Source organism: Triturus cristatus, chromosome 12, assembly GCF_964204655.1.
Source record: "Triturus cristatus chromosome 12, aTriCri1.1, whole genome shotgun sequence".
Taxonomy (NCBI): Eukaryota; Metazoa; Chordata; class Amphibia; order Caudata; family Salamandridae; genus Triturus; species Triturus cristatus.
This window is the reverse complement of record NC_140595.1, coordinates 129,677,379-129,689,895: the sequence shown is the minus strand read 5'-3', so window position 1 is coordinate 129,689,895 and position 12,517 is coordinate 129,677,379. Positions and strand designations below refer to the sequence as shown.

General features: G+C 39.4%; 1 protein-coding gene across 1 annotated transcript in view; it reads right to left on the bottom strand.

Annotated features, from left to right (window-relative positions):
• Positions 1–1,276: 1,276 nt before the first annotated feature.
• Positions 1,277–12,517, bottom strand: part of KCNJ9 (potassium inwardly rectifying channel subfamily J member 9) — a 169,072-nt gene continuing 157,831 nt past the window's right edge. Inside the window, exon 3 of the mRNA XM_085637353.1 lies at positions 1,277–3,879. Within this exon, the coding sequence (XP_085493479.1) occupies positions 3,566–3,879 (314 nt within the window). The 3' untranslated portion in view covers positions 1,277–3,565. The remainder of the gene's footprint in view (positions 3,880–12,517) is intronic.

Here is a 12,517-nt window from a genome sequence, read left to right as displayed (position 1 = left end):
ACTTAACGGACCCTTGCAAGCTCACAAGGCCTTAAGCAAGTAGACATTGGCCTGAATCTCAAAGCTATTCCATCAGCATGCCTAAAATAGCCTTGGTATACATGCTGCCTCCCCATCAATAGAGAAACAAATGTACAATGTGGATCCATGCATACCTTACCTGCATAATGCTCATCATTCTAGACCTCCTCCCACAGTACCTCCTTTCAGAACTTAACAACAAGAAGTTCCAACAAGCTGTGAAAATAGACCTATATTTGCTTGGCTTACAGTCTCTAATGCCTCACAGACGCACTTTATCCCTTATAACGTTTACTCATTTTGTCAATGTATTGGGAAGCAGCCTTCCAAGGGCATATAATGCTATAGCAAATGCATACAAATTATCTTAGTAACACCCCTCTCCTTTAGACCCTCCTATTGATATAAACTACCACTCTTGCCGCCAATCCTCATCTCTGAAAAAATAACTGAATGAAATGCTGGCTGCCTATGTTTACAAATGTTAGTGAACTTCCATAGACTTGTCATATGCCAATGTTACAACTATGACCCTATTCAATTCTGATAATGAATTAAAGAATCTTTGATGTTGAAGTCTGATACAATCTTATCAAATTGTAAATATAGTACTCTTAAGTGCCACTGGCTGTTGTATTACCTAAATTGTTGAATTGGCACACATCTGAATGATGTCTCATCCTATTTGAATTTTCACTCTGCTTTGTCATTCTGTTTTACATGAGGTTAAACTAGTGTTTGTGTGCGCTTCAATATTGAATGTACTTACATTTATAGACCAAATCGTTTGCTGCCTTAATATCGTAATCCAACTCAATCGGGCAATGGTCTCTCAGAGATCATCAATTGAAGAGCATCGGGCATTTCCTACGCGAGCAGCACCTTATTTTCTCTTCCCTGCTGCTTGAGGTCCAATAACCAAGCGAGCTTAGGATTCACCACCTCTATGGTCCCGATGAGATCCACAGAAGATCATCCCACTTGGAGTGGACTGTGGTACCAGAAGGGTGCATTGTCAGATAGGATCCCGCATTGTATAGACGTTTGTTAGTTAGTCGTTCATCTCCCTTTCGTTTTCTTGGAGCAACTAGTTGTGTCTTCTTCTATTTCCGAAGGGACATGGAATTTGAAAACAAACATCTTTGTCCAAGTCTCTTGGTGATTGGTCTTTTTCAACCTCACCTTCAATTATCAGTAAAGTACACTCCAAAAACCATTGCAATTAATCCATATTAATTCACACACTACAATTACATTTTGTTTTGTTTTATTTAATATAAGAAAATTTGATCCTGAAAAATGTAAAACCAATACCATTTTGTTTACATAAAATGTGTACGTTATCTCTTTTCGAAGGATCACAAAAAGAAAATCTCTGGTTTAACTATGTGCCAGTGCATCTGATAAAGAATGGGATATAGTAATATATTGTGCGAGCTTAAATTGCTATTTACCTTCATCTGTGAACCCATTAATCTATCCAAATAACCACACAGTCATCCACACAGCATTCAATCATCCATTCATTGAATCTTTAGACCCACTTTTATCTAGGCATAATTCCATGTACAATATTTCTCCAATCATGTTTTTGGTAAAAATACAGACAAGGGAGAGTTTCAGAATATTGTACCACTGGCAGCTCACTTTGCAGCATTGAAAGTATATTGACATTGCCAATATCAACCTACAATAATATCACATCTACTACATGGCCTACCCCTACATTGTGTAGGAAATTACTACTGTTACTTTCTACCTACCTAACTTACCTTATAATATAGTAGCTAAATTGAGGGAGTGGATACCATATTTTGTTTGTGCGATAGTGCAAAAATACCTGGCACCAGTGCAAAATGGCACAACTAGGTAGAGTTTATGTGACCGGGCCCAGGTGTTTATGTTATCTGTTTAAAAGTGCACATAAGTTAGCTTTTTGTTGTTGTTTTAAATGGGTTTCTTCTGCTTACTTCACTGATACTCTAGAGACAGCTTCAGTGCAAGACAAATCACATCTGTAATTTAAAAAAGATGAGCAAAAGATTGTTTTTAATGGCTATGTTTAATATCTGTTTTCTGTTTTCCAATAATGGTGATACCTCTTTGTGCAATGGATGCTCTGTCATATGAGCGAAAATTGTTGTGAAAAATATTGTTTGGAATGCTCAATATTTGACATTGGGAAAAAAACTTGATACCATTAAACAGTAATTCTTTCGACTGTGTTTCAACAGTTTTTTCTTTAAAGCTTATTAAACACGTCTATGGTGCCTGAGCATATTGGTGGATCTACAACCTCGTGTATTCGATATCCACTCTCAATATAATTCTTTTGAGTGTCCCGCACACCTGCAAACACAATCTCATGTGCAACACCCATAACATTCTTGACTACACCAGAGTACATACTGGTCATGGTCCATTCAAAGGGTATAAAACAATGATCTGGTCTACATTTGTTCTTTAAATACACACTGTATTATCACAATGACTGATATGGAAATGTGCTAAGTTTTAGAAATCTTTTTGCCAAAGGCAATGTGGAGGTGAATGCAGAATGCATTTGCCGAAGAGGGGCAGAATTAATGTAATTTCAACACTTAAAGTGGTCAGATAGCAGTGTTCTTTACGAATAGCAGTGGTGGCCTTTAAAACATGGAACTTTTTAATGCCTATCTTCTATAGATTTGTGTTTGCATGTCTTATGTTTTTTATTTGGTTTCATCTGGATGTGTACATTAATATACATTTTTGTATGTCATGTGAATCAGCATTGATAAATGAACAGAAAAATTAAATGGACAGAGATAACATGGTGCAAAAGATAAGATGCTTCTAGTTGAACCATGTAGTGTGAGCTGTTTCTTGTCTCCATCCTGACCTCTACTAGTGATAGTCAACATACCGTAAGTCTTCAAAGTCACCGTGACTATTAATTCTCTTTTATGGCCATTCTTACAACATTCATCCATGTAAGCTACTTGGTGCAACCCTACGCAGAATTCATGATGGCAGCGTACGCATTATATTATGAAAAATAACTAACAAAGGATCCATGCAAACTGCAGTTCCTTATCCCCTTGCCCATAAGTGGACATTCTTAGGAGAGGTGACCGTAGCTTGCTAGCACAATCGTGTTAAATGCCTAACACATTATTAAATAGCATGAAACAAATATCGCCTGGTAATGGTTGACAGAGCCAGGAGTGTTTCTTCCTGCCCTACTGAAGCAGATAGACACAATTGAAGACCATTCGAGAAAGTAAATCTGTTGTAACAACTGTTTTCAGGCTCACTGAGCATGTGTATTTTAATGCATCTACTGTGACACTGAATAATAAATTATAATACTTGTCTCCACTCATTCATTCCTCTGTTAGCACTCAATTTGCCATTCTTTCACTCAATGTAACTCAGTTTCCATGAGGATAGGTGTTCATTAAAGGAGTACTTTCTGATAGGCCTTGTCCTGTCGAGTCCGGTATACATCTCCTGCTTTCATATATGGACTATTATTCCTGTACTTCATGTGCTGACCAATGAGTTATAACTTAGACTCATTTTCTGGATTTGTTAGACTGCCATTTCGCTCTTTGTCCACTTCTTCTTTTACTGTTGCTTCTGCCACTGTCTCATCCAAGTGACTAGGAATGGACCAGTACAGATGAGCATCCATGCGGGCGGCCGCCTCTGCTAGATCTCTAGCACTACAAGTGGGTGTAGGCACCTCAAATGTCTGGTGAAAGGTGTTGTAGTCAACCTCATAAAAGCCATCCTCAAGACTGAGAACGGACATAAAGCGATGTCCCCAAAGCACCTCATCGGCAAGGTAAGAACTCCGGGCCTGGCAGGTCATTCCTAGGGAAAGAAAGCACAAAAATATAGTTACTTTTAGTTTAAGCATGACGTAGGTATCTTCACCATGTTTAACTGCATTTGTATGCTATGTTTATATTTTATATTTATCACCTTATCAGGGCACAAAAAATCACAAAAATGTTACTAGACCTGCAGGTCTAGTAACTTTAATAATCTACTCGACCTAAATGTAATGTACTTCACCTGTGAATTGGTCTCCAATTCTGTGATCCTAGGCAAATATTTTGTCTTATGTAGCTGACTTTTTCTTTATTTTCAAATAAGAGAGCACCCTAAAATATGCAAGTTCATTATTTCTGCTGTACAAAAAAACTCTTTACTAGACTAAATGTTTGCTCCATGTATAACAAGAATCAAGCCCACATATAGGGTACATATGGTCCTGGCTTGCCTCTTAGTTCACTAATAGCATTGTAATCTGGGCTGGAGCAGTAAAAATTCCCAGTTCATGTTTAAAAACTCACTTTTCATAAATATATTACCAAAGCATGATGTGGTAGTGCATTGTCATTTACAGATAGCATATTTTCCATTGAAATAGCCACAAAACTTTCCCACTAAAATGTAGTTTTACTGATTAAAGTGCATAAATAAATTTTGGACATTGGGTTTCAGCAAAAATATTTAACATTTGCACATCACCAAGTAAAGTGTTCTAATTTGTTTTGATCCTATACAAGTATTTTTTAACCATAGAATTACAAAAATGGGTCTTCATAACTAGTGAAATATGTTTGAAATGTTTGAACAGTTCACTTAGCTATTTCAGTGTTGTGTTAGAAAAAAGCCTGACATCTTACAGCCTTTCATTCAACATGCTTTGCATAGTTTAATTGTCACACAGTTCACTTTACAAAATCCTCTAACTTAAGTCACAGAAAGAAAAATAAATGTAAATAGATAAACTGACTTTTGCCCTCTGTCTCTGAAAGCCAGCAAATGTGACAAGATAACAAGATTTAATGGCATTTTTATTGCTCTTTCACTTTGTGAGCAATAAAGATGCCTTTAAATCTTGTTATTGTGTCACATTTGCTCTTCTTTCAGAGACAGAGGTCAAAAGTCAGTTTGTCTTCCATGAAGTGAAAGGATTTTCAACTGCCAGAAAGGGTGAGTAGTCCCTAAAATAGGTCATACTGAATAAATCTTGCTGGACAATGTGAATGGGTGAGTGGTTATTTACAGCCCTGCTTATATAACTTTAAATTGTTTTGTATATTGCAATGAACGTATTATTCATATTTTTCATTTATTTTTATTCCTATTCTTTTTCATTTTTATCAAATGTCTAGTATAAATCTGCTAATCTATAAATGACTTTGAAAAATAATCTAAGAAACATAATACAATTTGACCACTCTGATTGTAAACTTTTTATTGTTAAGTATGTGTACAGGATGTTTTGAACAGCATTGATTTTTGTAACAAATATGGCATGCGATTGAGACAAATGTCAATATTTTGAGAATTTCAACTTGCCATTGATGATCACCTCCCTATAAATCTAGGGTTTGAGTCTGTATAATCTAGGCTTGATCAAGATCTCAAGATTATGAATCTGAATGTAAATCAACTTCCATGAGATTAAGTGCTTGTGCGTGGTTAACATTAGTATGTTTATTTTAATGTGATCAAGAATCTTTACTTTGAGTACATGTGGCCGTGCTCTAAATTAATTTAAAAATATCCCAATAATGATCTGTTAAACTGAAAATCTGTAAGTGTGGCTGGTTTTTATAATAAGCTAATGTTTGAACCAAAATCATTTCAATAATTTCCCCAAAACAACACTGAACAGAGCTCTTGAAACCTGAAATCATATTAGGTATGCCTTGCTGTGTTCATTTTACAAGGGATGCCACTTGTGAATTGCGCAAGATACTGGTTGGGGAGGCTTTTATGGTGTATGACTCATGCAATGCTGTGTAGTTGTTGTGTCCGACATATGAGTGATGCCCCTGGTAAATTGAACGAAATACCATTTGTTAGAGTTTGTTAGTGGTGAGAGAAAAAACCCACCTTGTTTTTAATATGATTATTACATTTTTGAAATGGAACTGTCAGAACAAAAAAGAACATTGCAAATTTCAGTATAGTTAATAAATGAAATTCAAATACTAATTCAATGTAGACTTATTCAAGTAAACCTGAATGTTGTCAATATTTGAGGCACTGGACATTTAAGATGAGTAATTCAACTAACAGTAAAGCAGACACCGAAGAGAAGGTGTAAAGAAAAAACAGAAAGAGAAGGAATAAAAAACGGAAAAAATATTTCAATCATATAATTTTCCTTCCCCTCCCCCCATGTGTTTTAAATACATTTTTCACATGAGAATTTATAACACATAAGGTGTTCATATTTAGACAGAAACAGAATAACATCAACCCATTCTGCCACTGTGGGACTTGTTTTTGATATCCACTGTTTATGGATTGCCTTCTTGGCTGCCATATAACCATGAAACAGTCGATGTTGTTGACCATGATCAAAAGCAGAAGTAATTAATAGAACAATTTAATCATAGGCAATCTAGGTGATATACACCCAATAGCTAAATCAATCCTATTCAACACATCATTCTAAAAGCTTCTATTTTGATACATGATCATATCATATGTCCAAAGCTTCTTTGAACTTCATTACGCCCAACATATTTCAAAATTAGATAATCGCAACCTGGCTCTTTGTACAGGGCCCCAGTAAACACTGAAATATATGTATTGCTAAATAAACTGAAGATTTAAGATGATTTCAGCAATGTCCATTGCCTTGCGTATGCGTTTGCAAACTAATATAATTACGCATACCACTGTCCATGCACAAAGCTAGGTGCTTGTACCCTTTGATGTTAACAAACATTTTCAAATATATGCTTACTTTTGCATGTAGACTAGAACCTCAAATTTTGACTCATACCTATAAATCGTCCAAAATGTTTTTCACCAAACCAAGAAAAAGCATAGATAAGAAAAAAAACACTATGTCAAAACAAGTGTTGACTATCTTTTTGGGCATTTCGCGCTTATGTGTACAGAAAAATGTCCTATGTGAAATTACATTATATTTACGAATGAGATGTTTGAACCGTTTGTCCTATTAGTGTCAAATATGTCAATAGCTTAGATATCCAAGTATAGATTTGCTTCACGGGCGGGGGATTTTAATACAACCTTCAAACCCATGATAGTAACCCCCTCTGATTTGACAGAGTAACATGATAACCAGTGGAAGATTCCACAGATAGATCTTGCGTCTGTTAAGTGGTCTCTCAGAGCAGCGCAAGGGATTGCCTTAATGCTCAATTTCGATCTACAAGCAGGTAATGGAGGGACACTCTCAGATAAGGAAGACAAGGCTAATTTCAATAGGATGGGCCACTTGAGTCAGATAGACTATTTTTTAATTAACTCAACTCAAGTTTTTGCACCTTTCTGAAAGGCATAGTAGTATTGGAAAGAATGGACAGTGATCATAATGCTTTAAGTCTAACTTTAGTGGGATGTATGGTAGAGAAACCATTGATTAAAGGAAGAGTGGATGTTGGGTAACTCTACCACACTAATACTGGGAAATAAATTCGGTGGGACTGGGTCGTCAAGCACCCCAACGTATTTGAGTTAGCCCATAAAAAAGTTAAGGTAGAAGCTGAGAAAGTTTCTGCCCTCCCCCTTGAGGCAAGTACAGTTGTAATGCAGGAATCCATGAGAGATTAGAGAAGTTGTATCTCATTGTAAGGAGGTGGTCCATAATACCCCTAAGGTGTTGGCCTGGTACAATAAAGCCTAGAGGAAAGCAAAAAAAAAAAACATGTCAGCAGCTGTTAAATCTAAATGCAGATCTAATTTGATGAGGTGTAGATTGCTTTATAGGAGAGAACTGGTTAAAGGCAAAAGAGACTGGGAGAGTGCTTTGTGGGAAAACCTAAATGATGCACTGATAGGCAAAGATAATAAATTATTTTGGTAAATTAGCAACTGACAGCTCCAAGGGAACCAAAAGAAATTTGCAATATAGTGTCCAACCCCAAGATGGGGTAACTCATTTCAGCAATCTATACTCATGTAGCAAAGATCAAGAACAGGATGCAGGATTACAAATTTAATAACCCATGCAACAGGAGCAATTAAGAATTTGAGATAAATTAAACTCTAGCTTCAGTTTACTCTTGCCTTGCGGCTAGAGAACCAAGGCCTGATATGATAAGGAAGTGTGGGACTCTTACATACACCTTCTCTCTAATGTACTTCTCGCTGTAATGAAGATTTCTCCTTCCTGGAAAACTGCAGCAATTTTACCAAATATTTAAGAAGGAGCATCGTAACGATATTGGCAACTACAGGCCCATTAGCCTTATTGATGCCGGAGAAAAGATCTTTTACAAACATGTGCTTACTCATGTGCAAGAATGGATACAAGAAAATGACTTGCTGTCAGATTTCCAGGTGGGTTTTAGGACTAATGTAAGTACCTTTGACCAGATTTTTCGGTTTACCTGTATTTGTTGGAAAGCGTCAATAATCAACAGGGCAAATGGTATGTTGCCTTTGTGGATTTGCGTGCTGCCTTAAACTTGGTACCAAAGGACAAGTTGTGGACAGTCTTGGCTGAAATGAGTATCCCTGTACATTTCCTGAACATTCTGGTGCGACTACTCTCAGAGAAATATGCCCAAGTTAGATGGAATGAAAATGGGCATTTGAAGAATCCTATCACAATAAATGTTCAAGTCAGGCAGGGCTGAGTCCTTGCTCCAACCCTGTTTTCTTTATACATTAATGGGTTGGTTAAGTATTTGAACAACGATGGTTGCAACTCCCCGAAGGTGGTGGGCCAGAAGGTGCCTGCCTTACTCTTGCGGATGACACTCTACTGATTTCGAAGTCTCCTCTAGGAGACAACTGCAAAACAATTTTGATTCTTTCTATATTGGGAAGGGTTTGGAGCTCAAGAGTTCACAAAACAAAATTCATGGTTTTCGGTTCGACAAATCAAAAGGCCTACAAAAGAAATCTGTATGTAGGTAGTAATTACATTGACCAGGTGTCACACTTTGGTTACCTAGTGGTGAGTCTAACTCCAAATTTAAATTGGTCCTTTCAATTCCCAAAAAACGCATATAGTACTGATGCAACATACAGCGAGCATTGTAAAGATACATAGAAAAACACTATTGAGCAGTGTAGCACCGCCCCTAGAGATTTACAAGGTCCAGCCTTATATGGCTCAGATATCTGGGGATGTGCAAATCCATTAATTCTGTAAACAGCAGAAAACAAATTTATTAGATCACTTCTGGGAGCCTCCCAGCGAGTACTCTGATGATTCCTGTGTGTTTGGATTTGGCACAACGAGGAAATTGGCTACAAAATAGAGTGTACTCATTTGATTTACTGGTACCAATTGTGGACAACAACAGCCTTAAGACAATACTGGGTGGCATTATGTGTACTTATGCCCCCTGCATGTATTCATAAGATCCCGTGGCTGAACTTTGTAAAACCATTAATGGGAGGTTAGGCTTCGAGAAGATTTGGGTTACTCCAGAAGAAATTAATTCTATTTCCAAAGCAATACAGAAAGAATTATATTGGAAATATCTGATGGCTCAAAGTGTAACCAATTGCAGGGGGTCTTTGGACTCTGAGTTTTTTTTATGTAAAACCCTTCCCTCGGCATGAGTCTTCTGTAGATGAAATTATGCCCCCCTTGCTTGCAAACTATATATCCAATTTAGGTAAGAACCATTCCAACTAAACCTTTTTGAAGCAAATGGTCGGTAGCTGTTACTTTTGTCCTACTTGTGCAGAGGCATTAGAATCATTAATCCATATGTTATTATTTTGCCCAGCAAACCCTCATCAAAGAGCATTGTGGCTAGCACCTCTTTGTGCTAGCACCTCTATGTCGGAGGTTGGGCACTACTCGGTACAAGGAGGCTTTCAGGATCCTTAGCTCAAACATGAGCAGATTGGCGGTATACTCGATTGCCAGATTCCTTATGCCAGCTTGGATCTGGCATTGTAAGTGCATCTTAGCGAGTGACCAATTGCTGCAATTTGTTATACAAAGTAGGAGGCTTGTGTGCTTCTATTTTAAGACTTCTTTTTCGTATAATTGGGGACTATTGCTGGACACAGTCTCCTAAATTGTGCTTTTTTGCATAGTGTTTGGCATATATTAAAACAATGTGATTTTTTTAAGCCGACAACACTAGCTGAATTTACGCTACTGCTGCTATTGCACTTTATTGTCTTTTGTACACTAGAAGAGAGTCGCGTTTTGGGGAGCTACGAGTTCTGTACTAGAAATACTTCAAGCTTCCGGGATACTGCTAGGATGGAGGAAATTTCTTTTTAACTTGAAATTTTTATTACAATTTGCTCCCTAAATTGATCTTGGTCTGTATGAAGCTATTTGTACTCTGCATTTAAATCCCAAGAGAATGATCTCTATGCACTTGCACCTTCTTGCTTTAACTAGCCTCAAAATCAATGCAACCTAGCCACCCTGGGAAATATGACTGATTACTGCCCATACTAACTAAATTCAGGGGCGGCTGGTGACATTTGAAGGTGGTGAGGCGTGGAGGTCCGAGTTGAGTGCCAGGGGGTGGGAAGGGGGGGGGGGGCCTCGGCAGGGTTCTCCTCCTGAAAATGTTTTGAAGGAAGGAGTGGGTTGGTGGTGCGTTTTCAAGCGCATATTTGGGAGGGCAGGAAGGTTGAGAGAGGATGAACAGAGGAAGGCGGACTGCAAGGAGGGTGCGGGGAAACTGCAAGCCCCAAGAGGAGGAGGAGAACGAAGTAAAGTATTTCTTGTGAAGTTTTAGACGTGTACTTTGTGTACCTGTATGCCCACGCTGTTTCTCATTAGCAGTAACAGGCGCCTGGTCTGTGTCATCCAGCTCCCCTCCGAGGACACATGGAGCTCAAGTATTACACAGTCATTTCCCTTTTGCTTCCTTTTGGAGACTCACAGGCCGGCACAGTTCCTAGCAGGTGCCCAAAGTGCTAATGACAAAATTGGCAGCACATGAAAGCAATTTAAAACACGACGCTTCCGGCCCATTTAGAGGTGGCATACTTTTTCTGTCACACATGTGCAGATGTTCCCGTACTTGCAGAGCGAATGCTGACATGGCGACTTCACGGATCTAAAGTAGTAATTTTGCAGCACTAACCACAGCCTTCCCTGTTAAGTGTTACCCAGAACCCTCCCTTCCCCTCCCCCACACCCTGGCGTTTTCCACTGTACACCTCTAAAAAGCTTCTACGCCACACTTCTGCCAAACAAACAACGCGTCCTTTCTGCAGCCGAAGCTCCGCTCCGCGCGCGCTCAAATCTATAAATTAACCCACCCAAGACACATTCGGGAATATATTCTGAAAGTGTACACGCGCGCTACTCTAAGACTTCTGCACTGAAGCCACCACCACCACAGTCGATCTTTCACATTCGGCGATTCGCGCCTCTTCTCTGCTTGTGCTTTCTAGCTGCCGATTAATCATTTTGCATCGTGAATGTTCATGAGCACCACTGTTTATTTTGCAGGATCCACTTACCAAGTGGTGACATCTCAGAGTGCTCACACAGATTCGGGCCTGTGAGAGGCTAGGGCCTGGAGGGCGAGAGTGTTCTGCAGTGCTGTGCGGTGACTGCGGCCGGTGCCGGTGTCCATACCGAGCAATGCACAGCCAGCAGCACATAGACTGCAGCGCACCTGCTGCGTGCCATCAGTCCTGGTGCCGGAGTCAGAGCTGCGCGGCGGCCGGCGGGCTCTTCTGCAGCCCACGCCCTCAGCTCCCATTGTCCAATCAGGAGGCCTGGGAGGCTGGGACTAGCGCGAAGGCAAGGGGAGTGCTCCGGTTTTTGCCACCCACTGCCCTGCCCCTTGCCATTGATTTCAGTGGCGCGCTGCTGAAAACGCCTGGGGCGCAGCATAGGCGCCCCAATTGAAGCCAGGCATTTTCCACTTTCATTGGCCACTCCCCTCAGAATTACATCACTCTTTCTGCATGTGCTTCCAGGGCGAGCAATATTCCTCGCCCTGGCCAGCACATGCACAGGAGGTCTCTGACCTGCTGTGACCTCGTGTTTTGAAGAAAACAAAACAGAAGTTAATTTGTGATGGACACACGGGGCAGTGCAGTGAGCACTTCATTTAAGGCTGCTGCATTGCTTGTGGTGTCTCTCTTGTCCTCCTCCCCGATCCTCGTCCCGAGCCTAGTGGGGCAACGCCCCATTCGCCCCTATGCACCAGCCGCCACTGACTAAATTGTTGAACTGTTGGTTTGCAAAATATGTGTTTTTATACTTGTTTTTAACCTTGTAGTCTTGTTATGTATAATTTATTTAAACAGCCAAGACGAGGTAATAATTGATGTAGCCATTTGAAATTTTAGTATTGTTGGTTAGTTGAAACGTAGTTATTTGTCCATGTGTATACTACTGTGTGATGATTTTATATTTGGTTGTACTTTTATGGTCATGTTGATCGAAATAAGGTTGTTCTGATGATGACATGTGCTTCAGCACGTTTGCCGCTGGTTGGCTAAAGGTTCTTCAGTTAACAAAGATACTAATTCAGGTGAAACCATAACTTCAGAGGCATCTTTG